This window comes from Nestor notabilis, unplaced genomic scaffold (genome assembly GCF_000696875.1).
Source record: "Nestor notabilis isolate BGI_N333 unplaced genomic scaffold, ASM69687v1 scaffold7370, whole genome shotgun sequence".
Taxonomy (NCBI): Eukaryota; Metazoa; Chordata; class Aves; order Psittaciformes; family Psittacidae; genus Nestor; species Nestor notabilis.
The window spans coordinates 3,638-25,679 of record NW_009912459.1 but is presented as its reverse complement, the minus strand read 5'-3'; the positions used below and the strand labels follow the sequence as shown (position 1 = coordinate 25,679).

The following is a 22,042-nucleotide window of genomic DNA, read 5'->3' as shown; positions in this document are numbered from 1 at the left end:
TGTCTTCTGTGGGCTGCATAAAAGGGCCTATTGTAAGCGGGCATAAATTTAAGTAACGTAATTTCTAGCCAGAGTAATACTATTACCTTGCCAGAGGAATGGTCAGACCTGTGATGTAAATGGGAATGGGGCAATCAGTCTTCAGAGTAAACTTCTGTGTATCTGTCACTACAGATAGGCCAAACGGAATTTATTACCTTTTATCCCTCTCTGTATTTGCATTTTGCTCACTCCTTAAGCTTTGTAACCTAACATGCAAGACAAATGAAGATGACATAGTCATTTCCCACATGGCAAAGAAGCCATAGGCATAGCAAAGCACAGAAAGTGTGCTGTGGTTTTTTTCCCTTTTGCAAGTGGGGCAGTTGCAAGTTTTGGTGGTGTTTTGTTTGGGGTTTTGTTTAACTTTTGGTTCAGGTGGTAAAGATTGTCTCAAGACAGTGCTATTCCCCTTGAACTGGTAAACGGGAATCACTGAGCCACTCGTCCATGTCCCTCTCCTCCCCACAGCCAGCGCCAGCTCCAACTCCTGCGCTGGACTGTCTATCATGGGGCCTCTGGTGCAGAAGAAGGTTTGAGGTCCTCTTCCAGTGAAATGTGCTTTCTTCTGTCATTTACATAGTATAGTGTTTCCTCTTTTGGCTAAGGTAATGGCACAGAGGAGGACATGAAATCACGTTCTGAAGTTTAATTAGTGCGATAAGAAAATTGGATAGAAAAGCAATTTAAGATTCTGCTGAGGGAAAAACCCCTTGCTGACAGCAGAGAATTGGACTCATAATGTACTATTCACACAACCTTAATCTCCCTGCCTCTGAACTGACAAAGATGTTTTTTCCGTAATTTGAACACCAGCTGGAGTGAGGATTTTGAATAATATGAATACTTGTAATACAATTCTTGTGTCTTATTAGCTCCTTTGCTGCTAAGCGCAGTTTTATTATGGGTTGATACCTACTTTCTCTACAGGGAGGGAGTCCAACTTGTCATTCATATTTTCACTTGACATACTGTTTCCAGCTGTTCAATGAGTTACCCAGACTTAAGCTGAAAGTATAAAACTGCCACTGAACTCTTCAGTGTGGTTCAATTCATTGCTCATTTTGCTCAGCTACGGACTTTCTGTGCTACCATGAGCAAACTTAGGCCATGCTCAGGTGTCACAGCTGGGACTTTCTAGGAGGTGCAAAACAAACCAACCACTGTCAACCATTTCCTAATTGTCAAAGTTGCCTGAAATGCACTGTGTCTAATTTCCGCTGCAATTCAGACATACTTTACCTACATCCCCTCTTGCACGCCATCAGACCCTGTTCAAATAGAACATACTTAAAAATGAAAGAGGAGGTTGACAAGACTTTTACAAACTAGCTTCGTGGCAAAAGACTTGCAAAGGAAACAGGAGATTAAGGATCAGGCCCTTCAGCTTGGCATGACCATGAGCGGGAGTGTTTCCTCATCAGGCTGAAGGCAAGGAAGCACCAATACACAACCAGGAATGCAAGAGCCTGTGATCCACTTACTCTTTTGTCTGGTTAGGTAGATAAGGGAAGAAAATGGTTTCTGATATCTGGGAGAACCATGTGTATGTTTTCCCCTTAAAAGCAGTTGAAGGAATAAGCTCTGGGAGCAAGAAACAGAACTCAAGACTGTCTTCCCACTGAGTGTTTAATTCAGATTTTCTCTTGATTGTTGCCTCTTTGGTGCCGTGAGTTTTGCATTCCCTTTGCTCTGGCTTAGCCTTGCAGAGGGTCGTCCTGTTTCTTTAAAGCTGGAGCAGTGGAGTGAATTCTCTGCAGGCTGTTGAGGGTCAACAGTGTGCTTCCTCACGTTGGGACACATGTCATAGCACAAAACTATTGACCTAAAGAAATTTTTCTCCTCCTTGAAAGCTTCTCCATTATATACAAAGAAGATCTTAAGTTCTGAGTCCCAAACTCTTTGTTCTTCAGTCCTATTTAGCTCTTTCCATTGGAAAGTATCTCCCTGCTCTCTCAGTATTGCTGAGTAGCACTGCTTTAAAGATCTCACAGCTGCTGTTTGTACCATGTATGCTGGTGATGTACCTGAAATACCTTATTTCATGTATGTCCAGATTTTTCAGTTGTTTGCGAGACCCACTCTGAAGACTACAGTTTGTTTAGAGAAATCTGTCTCATGCTTGTCTAGCCCTGCTTGTCTCTAGCCAGACAAGCATGGCTAGACAAACTGATTCTTGCTTTTAACTGGGGTTTAGGCATAGTTTATTTGACAACCATTTTTTCAATCTCAATGATGTCTGAATTCAGTGAATAGTATTTGCCAAAGGGAAAAAGAACAAGGAATAAATGGCCAGGGTGGCAAAACAATTAATTTACAATTGTCATAACAGAATATTTTAAACTTTTAAATGGTAACTAAAATGTAGCTGAGGAAGAGGCATTTGCATCAATGGTGTTGCTGTCTTTTACATAGTATAGACCTTAAGAAGTTCACCCAGTCTTCAGAAGAAAGAGAAATTCTAGCTCCTTCTCTGCCTGACTGAGTGCCTAGTTTGAACCAAGATTTCCACTTTCTGGAAGAACAGATCAAAGCTCTCACTCATAGAGAGGTTTGCCTCAACTCTTTAAACAAGTCATACAAGTTTTTGTCGTACAGTCATACGCAGCCCTGGAGATGTATATATGAACTGACAACTGCATGAGACATGCAGGGTCTGCCATTTCAGAGCTGTGTCAGCTGCTTCTGAGTGAGCTTGTATGCCTACATGGCATTGCATAAAGAAAATACTACTGGGTTCAATTGGGTGCGGTGATGTAGATCTCTTGAGGTACTCAGTCTGTCTTTCTGTTAGGGCACAAGGATCCCGTTGTGTCATACCCTGATATTCTAGCAAGCACACTTCATGAACCAACAGTTTCAAATGTATCTATGCCCAAGGTTTAGAAAAGTAAATGGAGACAGAAGTATGAACTTATTTTTCCAAATAAACCTGCAAATACATTGTACTTAGAAGGCATTGCAGTCTGATGACCTTGCCCAGTTCAAACATAAAAGCCATGTTTTCCATTTAATCCCTTCCTTTTTCCTCCTACTGGCAATGAAGACCTCCAGAAACAGATTGGAGTGATAATTAATTGAATTTATGTTGTTCAGATTATTAAGTTTGTTTGGTTTATTTGTGCTTCAGGAAATCTGTATGTGAATGGACTTTTAGCACTGTCTGCAGTCAAGCAGATTATTTACAATGGTGGTATTAAATTATAGGTGGCTGTTGTTGCAGTGTTCCTATATAACATGCTGAATTTACAGCAGATGTGATTTAGCTAAGACTCAGAACTGAAACACAGAGTATTATTCTTGAATTACTAGATTTTGCAGTCTTCCATCACAGGTCCTTAATTATTAAGTGACACGGGCATGTTAGTGACACTTAGAATCGATAAAGCTACATGTGAAGTACGAAGAGAAATATTTGAGGATGCACATGAAATCAGTAACAGCAGTTCTGGGTGCACTAACTTTTAACAACCAGGTAATAAGTTTCTTTACAGACCCAAAAACAAAACAAGGATGGTGCTCTTGAGAAGGCAGAATGTCACCAGGCCTCTTGCATGATGTAGATACGCATTTTCTTTCCTATTAACAATGCTGCAGGGTATCTCCACACCTAAAATCTAAGCACAAAATAACTGAATAACAACATCCAAACCAAGCAAACAAGCAAACAAACAAACATCCTGCTGCAGGTAGGATATTGCTTTAGTTCTTCATCCTCCATGAGAAAAGTCATCTAACTTATTCTCCCCCTCCTGTCTTCCAGTTCATCTTATTTGTATCCTTCCCAAATTGCCTAAACAGCATTATAAAAAATAGAATTAACACACTGCCTAACATATCAGCCTGTATGGGAAGAAAAAAAGGGAAAAAGCCTCTTTATCTTTATTTGTTTGTAACTATGTGATAAGTTCTAATCAAAATTAATTCTAGGATTTAGTAATACTCATTGGTCTGGTGGAATTGGTGCAACTTTTGGCTTAGACCACTGGTAATCAATATGAAACAGTTAGCATTCATAAAGTAGTTAAATCTATTTTTATGGTAAATTCTGCCACTAGTCACACAAGAGCAGCTGTACTTGGGTAAAAAAAAAATGCAAAATGTTCCCTACATTGCTGCACTGCTGTTTGTATGTCTAGTAATAAGCATACCAATCTCAAACTCTTCAAGTTTCTTTTTTACATCTAGGTAAATGAAAGAAAACACTGCAGAGCCGTTACTGAATTACCTCTTGCTATACCAGTAATGATTCCTTTCAAGTACTGAGGCTGTTTTTTACAGTACTCTGTGAAATACAAAGTCTTCCCTCTCCAGTGGTACTGTTGAGGCTTATTAGTATTCCTCCTGCAACATGAGGGCTGGACTAGATGACCTTTAAAGATTCCTTCCAATGCAAAACATTCTATGATTCCATGGCTCTGTGTCACCACAGCAGCAGCTATTTGTTTTAGCGCTTTCTGCTCTTTTCTCAGTGACAAGCACATCTACTGTCATTTCTGCAGCAGATAGAGAACTAATTAGGCAGCAGTGATATTCTCCCTCAGTGCCAATAAGGAGAGAAATATTGATCATTTTGTGAAGGATTCTGTTAGACTTAAAGCCTGTGGATGTATGGGTGTTGATCCTCACTTTGAGATGTGCTGTCTGCTATTACAGATTGTCTCAACATTTCCATCCTTCATTTTCCATATGCAGTTTTGAAGATGCATATTCTTTCCATCACAATGCCTGCAGACAACGGAGGAATTGTTAGTACATACTTAAAATTAATTTTCCAATGTTTTGTGCATCCTTTTCCTATTTTGTTAGTTTTGGGGAGAATTACCATAACCAAAGTCTTTTAACAAAATAAATGGAAAAAAAATTCAAAAGGACAGATTCATGTATGTCTCTTATAAGAACAAATTTGTAACTTCTTTACTGAGTAGTTTTCATTAGGAGTGCCACAGGTATTTTTAGGAATACAAAGTAATTTCCTTGTATTCCAGAAAGAGCTACATTTTCATATGAAAAAAGCACATTTGATAAAATTGTTAAAAATCCCTCACAGATTTTATGGAAATAAAAATCTATTTCCTGACTTTTTACCTACAGAGCAAATAGAAAGTAAGATATTGTCATTCTGATATTTTTATAAGAATTCGTTCTGAGCTGAGAGGAAAGACTCTGCTAATACATGCATTGAATATGTCTGATTTTGTTTGCCTTTTAAAATCTAAGAATTCAGTGAATCTGAGAGCAGCACCACAGAAAAAAGTATGTCCAGACCATCCAGTTTCTCTCCCAGCCTCCACCTCATGTTTTCACTTAAGTCTTCAGCTTCAGTTTTTATTATTTCATATTAGCTAGCAGATTGTTATATGGCCCAGAAACCCACAAGCTCTTTTCAAGTGCAGTACATGAAAAGGTTCTCCTCATGTAGTGTGTAAAACTGATGATCATCAAAAGAGTGGGACATGGAACTTGTGAAAGGTCTATTCAGATAGAACATTTCTAAAGATACTCTTCAGTTATCAAACATAAGTAAGGTGGGATTTTTTTTAGGTGGTAGAGTTTCCAGCTACTTTTCACTTCCCCTGCTTTAGTGATGTGAACAGGAAAATAAGCTTTGATTCTTCTCAGTAAAAGCAGCAGCAATGGAAGTTTACACAATCTGGTTTTGCAGAGAAAGAAGAAGCCGTCATGAAGATAACTAGCAAATGAACAATCCTGAAACACAGAGGAGATGAGTGTTTATCTAAAGCAGCGTCAGAAAGCAAGTGGGTAAATAAAGACAAAATGTCTTTAAAACTCTGGTTTATTGTGATGTCTGCATCATCGCACAGAGCCATCCACTGTCATCCTACCCAAGCACTCCCACTTACTTTTACCCACCCGTGTTTCTCATCTTATAATTAAATGGTGACTGCACTGGAGTTAAGATTTACCTTGCTGCTTTGTGTGTGAACAATACCTTGTGCATATTGCTCCCATATGTCTGGCTGAGAACAGTAGGTGCTGCAGAAATAAAAATAAAATCTGGATCCAGAGATGTTGATAAAGAGATACCATGATTCACCCCAACAAAGAGATAACAGATGAGCTTGGTTTCAAAAACGTGTAAAAGGAAAGGAGACAACCATATTAAAAAGGGGAAGGAGGATAAATTATTACTGCTAATAAATACAAAGATATCATGACTGCTTCAGAATGTCTGAAAAATGAATAGCTGGGGGCCAGGAAAGTACATTTCACGTCCAGCCACTGTAGATGATGCATCTATCTGCTAGAAATGATGGGCTGACCCAAAATGGCCATTTTTATGGCCTTATGTAAATGACTAAGAGATACTTGAAGAAACAGACAGAGCTTTGGTGAGCAGTCAAAGAAGGAAAAGTAAACTGGGAAGTCTGGAAAGCCCAGGAAAGGTGCAATTCTGAGAAGTACAGGTAATGTCAGAAAGCCGGAGCTCAAGCTAAAATACAGCTGTTTGTTAGAACCGAATAGCAACCAGGATATCTGAGATAGGAGGAAGAGGGATTGGGGACTGGCAGGTCAAGCCCTGCTGGATTTCACCCACATTGGAACTGAAAAGTCAGACTCTGCATGGAGACAGAGGAAAATCAGAACGGAGAACCAATGCTGTCCCTGGGACTGGGAGGCCAGGATTAGGTCTGGTGGGAGAAAGGAGAAGGTCAGAGGAGTTGTGAGGCCAGGTGCAAAGCACAGATGTTGAGTGCTGGAACAGTACATATGCTGAGGATATGGAGAATGTGAGGAGATAGACCTCTGTCCACTATGCAAACACATTGCAAGCAGGTTGGAAGGAAGGAAGGAAGAGGAGAATGATGGTTACTTGAAAAGGGGTCCATGCACAGATCAATAAAAATGCATGTGGTTCTTGAATCAAAGTAAACAGTCTTCAGTAAATAGTGCCCTGAGTAGAATTTTTTCCCTTACTGATATCGATTTGTGTCCTCTGACAGAAAACTATATTGCTAATTCACTTTTGTTCAATTATAAAACCTAGTTCTTCTAATCCCCTGGTTAGAGAGATTCTTCATTATGCTGTTGACTGAGTTATGCCAGTAACTGGTTGAACCCAAACCTAAAGCTTCAAAATCAATCTGATCAGAATACTTCAACTGAACAAGGAACAAATTTAATAAATTATGACATCTACATATATATATCTCTTATAATTTCTAAAGCACAACTAAGACACTCATTTTGCAAAGACCCACATACTAAATTTAAGGCATGTTGCTTTTGATGACCCTTGCTACATAAGTGGTACTTGAAGGATTCAAATCTGTAGTCAGATTCTAGAGCATATTAAGCATATTAAAGGAGTAATAACACTGACCTCATTACATTTATGGCAAAAATGCACTCTGATGTCCTAGGCTTTAAAATAAACAGTCTGTACCGGAAGACGTTATTATTCTGCAAACAATGGGGTAATTTTCCGGAGGGAACAGCACTGTGACCTCTACGTGTGATTGATAGCAAGGAGCAAGACACAATATTGCCAGTGTACAGACAAAAGCAAAGTATTAGCTGGGAGAGACTCCAGCACTATTTTACAAAAGACTGTCCCAAAGAGATAAAACAAAAAATAATTAAATATCATAAATCAAATTCTTTAGGAGCAGTGATGCTGCAATGTGCTAAAGTAAAACAGGATCTCCAGAATGCTTTCTGGGAATACACCTGTCTGTCTCTGCCCCATCTCTGCCTCTCTCTCTCCCTCTTCCTCTCCCTCCCCCTGCACCCCCCTTTCTCTCTGTATAGGGACTGTGGGTTACTAACTTCAGATAATCTCAACAACACCTTACTTAATTTCCCTTGAATAATTGTATGATGAAAACCTGTCTTCAGAAATCTTGCTGATAAATATGAGGGGGGCAGGGGGAGGAGAAGGGAGAGTGGTGGGGTGACACACTACTTAATGATTCCTTAATCTAGAGTAGCAACCCTCTCTTAACTTGAGCCAGAAGGAATGTGCTTTTAGTGGATCCAGGCTGTATCAGTGCTCTATTTAGGCAATGGCTTGCTACCATTATGACTAAGTTTTAGGTTTTCAGGGAGGTTGGTGCTCTGGCACCTCAGAGGAGATAAGACCAGGTTACTCCTTGTTATGGCTTGCTGTCCCCCTGGGTGGACTGTGCAAGCCGTGCCTTCTGGACCTGGGTCCACAAAAATACAGCTCACAATGCGCTCTCTTGACATAAGCAACCATCCAGGGCCATCAAGCTGTGAGCGGTGCTGCAGTACGTCTCTCTGGGACTTGCTGCAGCTGATGTACAGTGCAAGCATGGCCTGCATGTGGCACAGGACAGGATGTGTGCTTCACAAGACCCTTGTGATCAGTGTATCAAACAATGATCCAGGAAGAAATAGAAAGACTTAATTCAAAGATTTTTCTCACTGCATTTGTATTTTGGAAATACATTATTTGTTGATCTTATAGGACATTACTATTTGAGGCTTATCTTCTGTGAATTTATTCTGGAAATATTTCATGACATTTTAACCTGAGATAAATCCAGTGTGCTGATGTTCTTTTCCCAGGATGGGAGTATGTTGTTCTGGTGTAGTTTGAATGAACAAAGTGCTCTTATTTTGGAATAGTCATGCAGTAATAAACTTGCAGTTGTTTGAGAATAGCAAATTCTTTCTGAATTCACTCTATAACTGGAGGCAGCTTTCAAATGTGGACAGTCTGTTAAGATATTTCACAGAGGAGTCAGAGAGAAGATACACTGTCTTAGGAGTGGTGCCCTAGCTGTCATGCCAGCTTCTACCTGCACTCACATAAATATGCAGTCTGACATTCTCTCAGCATGTTTGCAAGTGCCTCTCTGGAGCAAACTGGCCTTTCTGCCATGCAGGTAGCAGTGTGACAACACTGGTATTCCGCCATCCAAACATCTGCATTCCGGCTTGATGTCCACAAAAAGAAATTGGACTAGCGATGTACAAATGCGCAGAAATACCTGAGCAGCATTTTCACCAGGAATACAAGATCAGACTTCAGGAATTTCACAGGATATTGTGACACTCTGTGGATTTGACTCAGTTCTGCATTTTTTTCCACTCCTGACTTCAAGATATCTGCTCGGCAAATCACAGGTCAGGCCAATGAAGTGAATCTGGTGCACAGAATAACAGAGCAGGAAGGAAACTGCTGTGCTGTACTGCTTAGAGATCAGAGACACATGGAGTATACCCCTGGGGGAAAGAGAGGCAGGAGCTGACTGTGAGTCTTGTACTCAGTGTGTGAGACATGGCAGGTGACTCAGGTGGCAGTAGGGACACCCACAGACAATGGACACTGTGGAAATATCAGTATTGATGGTTTGGATGTTAGGAGGATTTTCCATTTTTGGTGATTTTGGGTGCCTATCATGAATCTTGTTGGCTACTGTGGCAGCAGTTTCCGATGCCTCTCTTTAAGTTGGGCCCCTCTGCATACTCAAGCATACCAAGACACTCCTAAAAATCTTTATACCAATACTTCCTTAAGCTTATTTAGGTTTATTTCTAAATTACTAGCTACTTGTGACTGGAACAGGAGGTCAGAGAGTTGCTAGGGGAAAGAATGTGTCATTGTGTGTCTGTACACCAGCTGATTTATGGCAACCCACTTCCTGTGCTGAAAAGCAAATTAAAAAACATACTTAGTTGAAGTTCTTGGTTTTAGTGAATCCAAAAGCAATTCAAGTCTATCAGCTGGAAAGAAGGATACTGATATTTGCTCAGCAGCAATTCTTTTCAACAAAATACTGAAAGATGCCTGAACTCAAGTGCATAATTCAACCATGTTAATTATACTCAAGAGTTGCCCGTCTTATTTTACATAAATGTAGCAGTAATCAGGTAATTAGCTTCTTTGCTCTCAGTAATTTATGTTTTTACAAAATTTGAGTCTCTAATTGCACAAAAAATGCAAGATTCTTTTAAGATTTTTGTTAGTTAAAATTGTAATTTGCATTTATTGTCTTGCAAATAGCTTGTGCTTTTTAAAAGAAGCATAACGTGCAGCTGTGTCAGTGCATGTTTATGCTCTACTGTGCAAGGTTTGGAAATGTGATGAATTAAGTTTATATTATAAAACGAGGATTCCCAGGCAACTCATTTACTTAAATCCTCATGATTCCAATTCATGGCAAAATTTGGAATAATTTATCCCACAGAATTTAACATATAGCACATATGTAGGTTAAATTTAAACTATCGCTTTCATATGAATTAAAGGTAATCACTTTAAATCTCCACAAAATATAAGAAGCAGCCAGCTGAATTTCAAAGTTAACTGGCTTTGAATACTGTCATTCTTACAGGAGAACTTCCTAAGCAACTGCTGTTTCTAGATTCATTTCCTTAGGAAACCTGCATAAAAACCTTTTACAAAAGACAAGCTGGATTTGATTCAAAGTAGAGAAAAAGGCTTGGTTCTGTTCTTGGCGAGTAGCCCTTATATGCTCACATTTGTAGAACATGTCTCCCCTGACATCAGGCTGTGGAATTGCCTTTGTAATTCAAGTCTGGGGAGAAGATAGGAAAGATGCTGCATTAAAATTGTATCCTTTTATCAACAGAACATTATGGATAAAGAAATACAGTTTTTTTTCCCTATCTAACTCTGTTCCTTGAATGTAATTCCTAAGAACAGAGAGTTTATTTTATGGTTATCATTTTGCAGACAGTAATACTAAATAATTTAACGAATACAGTAGGTGTTTCTGAGTTGTCACCGGGATCGTTTCACAATGCAACGCTTTTCAGAGCTTGGTGAAATGTACTTCTGGGACAATATCTGCCTTTATTACTCACAGATCTCATCTCCCTTTTGCCAAACTATGGAATTTATTTTGAGGCTCTAATACTAGTATTGTTCAACCTTTTTGATGAAGCAGATGGCTTGATAGTTTTCAGCCTTCCGGGAAAGACCGAGTGCCTTTTTTCTCTCCCATCAGGTGACTGATTCTGCATGCTGTCATGTGCAAGGCCAGTGTTCCCAGAGATACTAGGCTCCTTGTGCATGGACAGTCAGAAAGATTGTAAGCATGCATTCAGCAGACCAACAAGTGCTTCAGGAACCTCCAGATGTTCAGCAAAGACGAATGCAAAGTCCTGCATCTGGGAAGGAACACAGTATGCACCAATGAGGGTCAGGGACTGACTGTTTTGGAAGCAGCTCTGCAAAAGGTACCTGAGCTCCTGGTGAACCAGTGAACCTGAATTCAGCAGTGTGCCTGTGCAGTGATAAAGGCTTTGCCACATACTGGGCTACACTGAGGACAAGTTCTCATTCCCCTCTGCCCAGGGCTTGTGGGTCTCAATCTGGAGCAGGATGCCCAGCGTAAAGCTTGCAGTATGTGAGATATAACCTACACAGAATCCAGCAAAGGGCTACTAAGGTGGTCAAAAGGCTGGAGCACCTGTCCAGGGACCTTGGCCAGCGATGCTCAGACTGGTACCTGCAAGCAGTTGCACAGGACAAACTGACAGGGCTTTCTGCCTGACCATGGACCAGCTGTGACCTCCCTGTTGGGAAGGCTAAAGATAGCAAACATAATGCTGGAAGGGGATTGAGCTATCATGGGAGATAATCTAATATCACTGGTTCTTAAATATACCCCTCTATCCAGACCCACTTTGTTTTGCTGTTCACTCTGTCTCACCTGTCGAATATCTCCGCTATACACCTGCCTGCATTCTTGATTTGTAGTTTCATCCTCCCAAGGGAACTGACAGCAGCCTGTGTGCAAACATCCTTTGGCCTGAGATTTAAGCATAAGTTCTAGCTATAATATCATCTTCTGTAACTGGCTGAGGAATATTATTTCTTAAGGAAATACATAAGGAAATACATAAGGAAAATAATTTATCCAGAACCACTAGTGCTAAAATGACATAAAAGACAAACTAAATTACAGACAAAAAAATCAATCTCCTTGCAATGACGCCAGCAATTACTTCCATACAGCTTCCTGACAGTGACCCCAGCTATTTTCTGTTCTACGTATCCTACCATACAAGTTGATATTGATACCCACCAGAATAAAAGAATAGGCAGCACATCCCCTGTATATAAGCCTTTGAAAAGCATGTTGATTTTCTCACAGGCTTTTCTGCAGCTGCTTCTACCACATCTGAGAAGGGATAGTTGATTACTTGAATCCGTTTTGGCACAGGGTGGTGTAGGGATGCTGTCTGGAGAGTATCAGAGGCTGATGTGGATCAGCAGTGCCATCCAGTGGGGCACAGCTAGACACAACTCCCCTCTGAAGCTGCAGGGGAGCACGAGGTCCCCACTGCTGCTCCCAGTTGGACCCCCCAGGTCCTCTCCACTAGAAGAAACGACGAGACACCCTCCCAGTTTTGGGAACACTGTCAGTGTGCTGCCGCCTGTGACCTATGAGCTGGGCACGTACCCTCATGTACTGCCCTGGAGATGGCAGCAGGCACTTCAGTTATTCCAAGGATCAAAGACTTGAAAATTAGCATCCCCGCAGCCCCTTTCTTTTTGGGAAAGCTGCTCAGGTGAAGCCTCAGTAACTGCGTTTTATAAATCACAGGTATTGTCATTTTAACATTTGCTTTTATTTTATTACTGCTGTTTAGATGGACGTCCTGTCTTAGTGGGTAGGAAAGTGATTTTCTTTGTTAACACCACTAGAATCCTTCATCCCAAGGAGATTTCTGGGCTCCAGATCCTGATTTATTTTTTTTTTTTAGTTTTATTTCACACAAACCCATCACAGTTGCCTTTACTGTGATAAATACAAATGCAAATATATTTCATATATATCTAAGTGTTTTAAAATAAATGTTAGTAATGTTCTAATCCCATATCCAACTAATTTTTAGTTTCTAAAAATTTAAGTGGCAAGCAAAACTGACTTACACTTCTGAACTCAGCAGACTTGGGAATTTAAATAGTGGGAAGGCTTTTAGGTGAAATCTAGGAGGTAGTGTGAGGTGAAATCTGCAGTGCATCCATCTCTGCAACTATCTGGCTCATGAATTTTTAACAGGCCAGTTGCCTCTTCCATAGCGTACTTCTGTGCATGTAAGCTGTTCCTTTGCACAGCACACACACTCATCTTCCTTGCATGCACTGATCCACCACAGTACTCGGTCACACAAACTACCCCACCATCAGCTCGGCAATTCCTATGAAGCTGGAGCACCATCAGCTCTGCAGGGATTTCCTAGGTTTGTTTCCTAGGTTGCATCCTTAAAACTCACAATTCTTAATTCTTTAAGTTATCCTACCTTTAAGCTAATACAACTGATGTTCTTTAGATTAAGAAAAATAAAAATCCCTACATTATCTTAATATTTTAAAATTACAGTGAATTAATGTGTTAATCAGATAACGTACAACAGCATTGCTCATTAATAACTAATGACGACAATGATAAAGTAATCTGACAGCATAACTGCAGACCTTGTGAGTGTGCACACGTGTGTCCGCACATATGTGGGGGGCTTAACACACACAGAAAGACTGTAAATACCATTCTTTAAAAAACAATTTATTCCATATGAAGAAAACAGAAGAAGGATCTTGAGTAAAAAAGTGTATTTGTCATAGTTAACATTGCAACTGGTTGCTGGTTTCAGCCCTCTACAGACAGATCATTACAACAACTAGCAGGAAAGTCCCATACATCCAGTCACAAAGCACGGAATTTACCCCCAGATACTTAAAAGCTTTTGTGTTTTCTGTATTTTGAAGGGCAAAGCACCTTCAAAAAAAATACCCTACTAAAAGAAAAAAAAACCAAACCAAAACAAATGAATGAAGGATAAAACACAGCATTACCATATTATAGCTTCCCACGAATTTTGCCTTGAAACTCCCCTGTGTCCTGGTTAGAAAACACACAAAATCATCTAGAAAGCCGAGTTGTGCAAAGATGGAAATTAAAAAAAAAATAAAAAAAAAGAAATACAGACAGTTCCTGCATCTGTCCTATTTCACTAAAAAAATAAAAAACTTCTCAAATGTCTTGAATGAGATGTTTCTGACATAGCTGTGTTGCACATTGCACATACACCAGTCTGAGGGCACTTACAACTGAGTATAGTCATGTATTTAGGTACCAAGAAAAAATGGCAAGATTTTTATATTTCCATGGAGAGAGATGAGAAAACAACAATAGAACACCAAAAAAACCCCTCAAAAACAGAAAAAATAAATGCATAGGCAAAAAATCCAAGGGCAGTTTTGAAATATTCATCCAATAATTAAAAAACATTAAAAAGGTGGAAGACTAGGACTATTCCAAATGCCATTAACATAGAAAATGCAATTCCAGCTCTAAAGTGTTGTTGCCCTTTTTATAAAAATATTTGTAACTGTGTAGAAAATTTCAAGCCACAACTATTTGAGTAACCGATAGGTCATATGTATTCAATGAATGTCCTGAAGTACTAACAATTCTATTCAACATGTACTTATGACATCAAAGGTTCAAGGTAGTAATTTCACTGCAACAGAGAACAGAAGATCAGTTGAAGTCTTTTGTGGTTGGTTAATAAGATCATGAACAAGAAACAATTCATATATGGTAGCTTGTTTGTTTGCTTCTAAGAATTTTGGTCTGGAATAACTTATCGTGTAGCTGCTATTTCTTGTCTTGGTATAGTTTCTGGAAAAAGTATATGGAAATTTACTCTTTTTAAAGAGATAGTGTCTTTCTGTCAACCTGTCACTATACAACATACAGTACATCTTCTTTGGTTGGGAACCAAACTCACCTTCTTTGGTTGGGAACTGTCAAGATCTCCACTGGAAGTATTTACTAAATAAGTGATGCATGCTATAGTGTTAGGTATACTTACAGAAGAGATTAGATTATTAGAGATACTGAGGAAAGAGTAAACCTTAAATGCCCCATCTTGAAAGAACGGAAAGAACCAGAACACCCCAAGTGCCCCCCAAATAACTTCTGCATCAGCTGCTGTAATTCAGGTAATCCTACTTATACTTCTAATTCAGGACTACAGTTGGAAGAACATTAAAGTACGTGCAGAGAAATACATGCAGGTTTGCCTTTTAAATCTCCCCCGACAGTGCTCTCTCAGGAAACAAAGTCTCTATGCAGTAAAACAATGCACAGTTCCATTACTGTGAAGTTTTACAATTTGCCTCTTCCAGGAGCCACTCAATTCCATTTAGCAATCCAGCTAAAGTTGCAGCTACAGTGTCCTGCACCTGTGAAAATAAGAAAAGCTATACTGGAGATCACAGAACTACAGAATGGTGGGGGTTGGAAGGGACCACATGTGGTCCAACCCCCTTGCTAAAGAAAGTTCATGTAAAGCAGGTTGCACAGGATTGCATCCAGGGGGGTTTTGAGTATCTCCAGAGAAGAAGACTCCACAACCTCTCCAGGCAGCCCATTCCAGTGCTCAGTCACTCTCATAGTGAAGTCCTTCCTCACGTTCAGGTGGAACTTCCTGTGTTTCAGTTTGTGCCTACTGACCCTCTTCTTATCGCTGGGCATCACTGAAAAGAGCCTGCTCCCATCCTCTCCATGCCCGCCCTTAGGATATTTGTACGCACTGATAAGATACTCTCTCATTCCTCACTTCTCCAGGCTAAACAGACCTAGCTCTCTCAGATTCGAGAGGTAACAAGATCTAACAGCATATTTGCCACACTCCGTCTATCCTAAAAGTGAGAAATGCTTGTATCATGTCTAAATTTTTATCACTGGTTTAAAGGTCCCTTAGACAAAAGCGGTTTCTTAAGAGGTAGGTTCAAAAAGAAAACACTACTCTACAAAATTAATTGTAAGATCCATTAGACTAGCCTTGCATTCTTTATATCAAGGTGAATTTTCTCTCATTCATTCAAGCAGCTATTCTGGAACATTATACTTACTTTACAAATGAGAACCTACTTGAAAATTCTTCTCATAACTCTCAAAAGCAAAAAAGCTGATAGCTTTACAACTCAATGCACATTCTTCTCAGATTTCGTAAGGTAGTATAAAGAGGCTATTAAAAATGGTATGTTTTTAAAAAAGCCTGTAAACATTTTCCTTATGAAAACAAAAGAATTAAATCAGAATTTTGGGGGGGCTTATTCTTCAGCTACACAACATCACAGAAAAAAAAACTATGCATGGCTGAGACATACTGATACATACTGTGCTTGACAAGCATAAAGAACAGGTTCAGGGCCTCACATGCTAGGTAAGAACAGATTTTTTAAAAAAATTCATCAAGTGAGTGACAACTAACTGTGTCCTGAAAATGGAAGAAAAATCCACCATGTGTCCAAGACCTTGGATCATGACTTAGATATTGAAATAAACTGAAGCTTTCTTAGTCTTTTCATGACCAGCATTTTGTCCTCCCTTACATTCTGAGTACATCTGAACTTTCTTGTGTGTACCTGGGCACACCACTTAGCTCCCCTGTGTTCAGCCAGGCTTAATGCTTCACCCTCGGGGACCAGAGGAATGAAATTCTTCACTTCAGTGAAGACCTCACATAGTGGTTTTGAAAGCTGCACACTTGCTTAGGTAGGTACAGTTCAGGAAATACCATAAGCCTAAATTAAATTCAAGCCAGAGATACAGGGGGAAAAAAAATAAAAAACCCCAAAACAAAACCATCAAACACACACCCACCCCCCCCACCCCCCCCAAAAACTAAAAACAAAACAAAACAAAAAAACAAGCAAAAAATTGTTTAAAAGCGGGTACCATCCAGGGCTGATGCAGCAGATTTAGTTGCAACTGATGTGCCATGTAAACACACGGAATTCTTTCCACATCAGTGTGAGAGACACAAGACAAAACCAGAAGAGGTCTGTTCGGAGGCCCAAGGGCTGGATCAATCATTGCCAAAATACGAGCCAGTTCCTCTTGACGATCATGCTCTAAGAAACAATTTTTAATACAGGAGTATTAAATACATGCAAATTGCAAGGATTTTTTTTTTTTTTTCCTTTTCAAGTATTTATAATTTCAGAGGTGAGGAAACAAAGGGCTGGAAGGGAGATGACCTTGCTAATCACAAGGCTGCATCATCTGCATTCATGTCACACAGATGAACATGTCACACTTAAGCGTATTTAAAGATCTCCATAGATTCTACAGGCAGCCTATTCCAGTCCTTAGCACCAGTGTTTCCCAAGTACCTCAAAGAGATCAAAACTACAATAAGCCACTCAGAAATACTCACAAGCTGCAAACTCAGCAGCCCTTCCCTACTGACCATACTTTTCTCCTTAGGATATCCCTTCACTGTTTTTTTAGCCTCTTTTTTTCTGAGCTTACCCTTTGTCTCCATTTAAAGTTCATGAATGTAAAGACAATTACCAGAATGGGTACTTGGCTTATCCTCTTATCCTGATTTGGACTAATTGCATCTTTACTGCAGTTTTCCTAGTGAAGGTTCTGTTTCAAGGCTATTAAGGATATTACGCCACCACCAGTGCATTTCAGGCTGCTTCTCCTAGCCATGCCTATGTTCTTCCGGGGTTGGGTTGTTTTTTTCTTTTTGGTTTTGTTATTTTGTTAGTTTTGGTTTATTTTTAATCAAGATCATTTTCCACATGTAGCTTAGATAGCAACTGTATCAGTATCTGCCATAAAAAGGGGCCATAACTCCTCAATGGGAAATGATGAAGAGTGTCTCGGATAGGGAACCTCTTCTACTGGATAACCCATGAAGAAATAGCATTAGTGAATCAAATTTTTAAAGAATCAGAACATGGATTTTGATGCATTGCACATTCTTTGCATCTTTTATGATGTTCCAATCATTCGCAAAATATGAATAAAAAGAAACCCCTTACTTTTATGAGCTTCTGCATTAGCAACGTAAATGAATCCATCCACTACTTCGCACGCCTTTTTCACTTGAGCTATTACGCTGTAGTGCACGGCTTGCTGGTTCCCTACGATGCTGTTCTCTTGGTAGAACATCTTATTCACAGCAACAGCTTGCTCTGCCCTTGCTCTCCTCCTTTCCACACTGAAAGATATTTCAGTATTTCCGTAGTCAGCTTATTTGAGAATTCAAAAACTGCATTTTGTGAGTTTAGGCAGCACAGGAGAGGGAAAGAAAACTGCCTGAGCCAGCAAAACAGTTTCCTTTCTCCCCGCCTGCTCCCATCCTCACTTCTTTACTAGTGTACCTACGCAGATGGTTAGCAATTTGAAAGATGCATATGAAAATACATCCCAGGATGAGTTTATATACTGTTGCAAAAGGGAGTCGATCAAGGTATCAAGTGAGACAGAAGCACCAGTCATGTATTTGTCATACCAGTCTGCTGTGTATAAGGTTTGGAAAGGTTTTCATGGACATTTATTATGTCCACATGAAAATTCAACTGTTGGAGAAAGTGAAGATACGCACTGAAGCTTCAGTTTGTAAGGGATATCCATGCACGTGAACGCACACATAAAAATCACATCATGAAAACATGAGGAGAAGTATAAACTAACCTAGAAATTGTACTTCCGTTTTTTGGGTTTTTTTGGTGCAGAAGATATCTTACCTGGTGGTTGAATACAATGTCAGAATATTGAATTTTTGATTGTTATTAAGCTGAAAACTGACTCCTGATCCAATTCCTACAGGGGAAAAATGATTATATGAGGTTACAACTATTTGGTTACTGAATTCAACTAAGTGGTAGGCTGAAAATTTCAGTGGTGCTCTAAAATGGGTTCATCCAAGCCTAGGTGTTGCTGTTAAGGGCAGCATAGTTTCTATTTTACAAATAAATTTTATATGTGCTCTGATTGATCAGACAATTTAACTAAAATCAATTATATGGTACTAAAATATCACAAGGAGGCATTTCCGTGTTTCTGATACTTAGATTGAACCTTGAAACCTAGGTCAGAGAGCAGCTAGACTTGATACATTAGCTTAAATAGACATATGAAAGGTTCTAGTTTGTTTACTACACACTGTACTGAAAAGGACATGAGAGAGAATAAAGATAACACCACTAAGAAACCAGATTCTTACACTTTCTATAAACAGTTTAATTATTTAAATTCTGCTGTGCTGAAATAAACATTAGTTAAAATTAAGAAATTTTTTACTCTGGTTTGAAGTAAAATTACAGATGTTCAAAACTATCTTTTCAAACACTGAAAAAAATCCTTCCCTCCTCCTGTAACTCTTCTAAATTAAATTTACACCATTTGACTCCAAAATACTGAATCGTATAGAAAGCATATAAAAATAAAGGATCAGTCTTGACTTCCTGTATAAAAACACAAGTGTTGTTTTCAGCCACTTACTGCAAGCAGTATGTAAAGAAGTTCTGTCTGCATTTATCCATTACAACAGCCAGTGTGACATGGAATTCAGGATCAGAATAGAACTACAAGGAGCAAAATGAATCCTCTGGCAGTGCCCAAATTTAATCATAAATTCCCTGAAGCCATAATTTTATCCCAAATGTTCACTGCAATTATCCAAAGCAATACAAAGATAGATGATTTTTCTACCATTATTGTGAGTTTCAAGTGAAGAATAAAGTATCCTTTTTTTTCCATTTCTCCTCAAAGTTTTTTTGTGCTACATCTATTTACGAAATAAAAAAGCCGAAAACAAAGCCAGCATTACCATGAATTTGTCTTTGAGGTAGGCCAGCCACCAGTAGAATTTCTGGGCATGTCATCATCTTCTGCACTAAAGAGTTGTCCAGCTCTTCCAAACCTGGCCCAAACATAGCAAAGCGAGGTTCTGCCTGAGTGACCAGTGATTGCAAAAAGGAAGTGACGGCCCCGTACCGGGGACGGCTTGATTTCAAACTTCTTCTGCTCTGGGGACAGCTTTTTTTGTATCTGTGTAAAATAGATGCAACTAGAAATTAAACACAAATACAAAAGAGATATTAACCAAACAACATAAATTGATTTAGGTCCCACACTTCTCATGATTTGTTACAACTCAAGCACACGTTAAAAATGATGGAAGTTCCAAACTGATGGTTTCAAGCAGGTAAAAGGCATCAGTCTTTCTCAAGTCCAAATACTGACTTCATATACCTTTGTGCACTTCTGTCTATGGATCTTTTGATTTTCTTTAAAACAGAAAACTAAGTTGCAAATTCCCCCACCCTCACTGAACACAATATATTGGTAAAATAACATCAAAGCTGACGAGTCACATACAGTAGAAAAAGTATGAGACTTATGAGTGCATTTCAAACCGGAATTAGACTGCTTTTGAACGTATTAACCAGTAAGCAGGTGACTCCACCTAAAAAGGACCTTTTCCCATGTAGGCACAGAGAATGCACGTTGTGAAAGGAGAAGTGTTGTCTGCAAGCTTATGATGTGCTCATTTGATGCAGAAACTGGAAGGCATGGAAAGGCTTTGGTAATCAAGGGGAAGAGGTAACAGTCATACAAGTGAGACATCTTACAATAGTAGGTTCAGTCTCTGCTTCTGTGGTCACAGTAGGCTGCTGCTGGACAAACCTGTTCTAGGAAACCTTAAAGATGGGCTCCCCTACGCCTAAACTGAGATGCTTCTTCAGTTGACATCAGCAAAACCATTAAGTGCTCACGGACACAATGGGAATCAGTGATAGGTGATTCCCAATATGTGATTCAGCTGAACAGTATTCAGGCCTGTTTGGCCTGAATTTAAAGAGATTTAAATCCAATGTTCAAAATCAGTTCAGTAGATATTCTGCACTTCAAATTCCGGTTGCGCCTCTCCCATCTGTAAAGTACAGATGAAGTGCACAGAGATTGCAGAGGTTAGTGCACATATCCTGAAGCAACAAAAGCTTCACGAGATCATGTTTGGAAAATTTAACTGCAAATTTAAAAACCCCAAAAAAACCAAAAACCAAAACAAACCTGCAAATTAATTAAAACAAGAAAAAAAAAAAAAAACCCAACAAAAACCCACCACACAAATTAACCTGCTTAAGAGATCTTCTCAGACATCCAAACACATTATGAATGTTGCTGTGTTTTTCAACTATACCAGCAGAAACCACAGTCTGTCTTACACCCATTGAGCTAAAGCAATGCTACTTGTTACTCTGTGCACATACATGGAAATCCTCTTTTTTTTTTCCCGTAGGTCTGCGAGGTAAGATGGAAAAAAAAAAAAATTCATTCCACTTGCTGCAGTTTTAAGACTTCTTAGTACTTTTATTATAAGAAATCATGTCATTGTACTGAGAGTGAAGAACACATATTTATCAAGATTAACAGTACACACAGCTTCTGAGAGGACTATATTTCTGTGGCATAGTAAACATGCAGTTTACAGGTTTTAATTTTGTTCATAATGTTAGCTTTGACTGTTCCAACCTTTTACATTGTTTTATTCCAAACAGAAAGAGCTGAACAAACTGTCAAACAAAACCAGGCAACTGTATTTCCAAATTAAAAAGTGGATTTTGAGACATCACAGATTTAAGTGGTGGCTTAAAGCACACTGTTACTGCTGCAAATATGAAACAAGCCTGTAGGTTACTGCTGTAGTTAAGTTGTGCAAGAGAATATGGAGATACTTACACTGCCATGTAATCATACAGCGCATTATCGCTGACCTCTGAAAAGGCTTTATTAAAAATCTCCACATCTGGGAGTGATTTCCAATCAACAGATGTCCAAAAAGGGAGATCCCTCAGGAGAAAATACCTCCATAACAACGGATCTTGCACAGCAGCCCTCCAGTAACAACTCGTGCTTCCCAAATGGCACAAATCTTGGGGTGAGAGATAGGACATGATGTTCAGCTGCACGTCGATCTGAAAACCGTCGAGAGTAGCGGTTTAACAACCCGAGAGCTGAGCAGTGAAGACGCAAGAGGGTTTCGCCCCTAACCCCGACCGGGCCTCACTCACCGGCAGTGTCTGCAAGGCGCTCACCTTCTCCGCCTCCTCCGGGAACGACGGAGGCGAAGGACCCGCGAACGCGGCGTCAGCGCCGCGTTCGCGGGTCCCTCGCCTCCATCGTTCCGTAAGGATACGGAGGCGACCCCCCACGGGAGGCCT

General features: G+C 39.6%; 1 protein-coding gene across 1 annotated transcript in view; it reads right to left on the bottom strand.

Annotated features, from left to right (window-relative positions):
* Positions 1–15,163: 15,163 nt before the first annotated feature.
* The window catches only part of FBXO4 (F-box protein 4), a 7,147-nt gene continuing 268 nt past the window's right edge, over positions 15,164–22,042 (bottom strand). Inside the window, exons 2-8 of the mRNA XM_010019568.1 lie at positions 21,893–22,040; positions 21,561–21,796; positions 19,645–19,865; positions 18,560–18,635; positions 17,852–18,030; positions 16,755–16,930; positions 15,164–15,253 (exon numbers count right to left, since the gene is read on the bottom strand). Coding sequence (XP_010017870.1) covers positions 15,164–15,253; positions 16,755–16,930; positions 17,852–18,030; positions 18,560–18,635; positions 19,645–19,865; positions 21,561–21,796; positions 21,893–22,040 — 1,126 coding nt within the window. The remainder of the gene's footprint in view (positions 15,254–16,754; positions 16,931–17,851; positions 18,031–18,559; positions 18,636–19,644; positions 19,866–21,560; positions 21,797–21,892; positions 22,041–22,042) is intronic.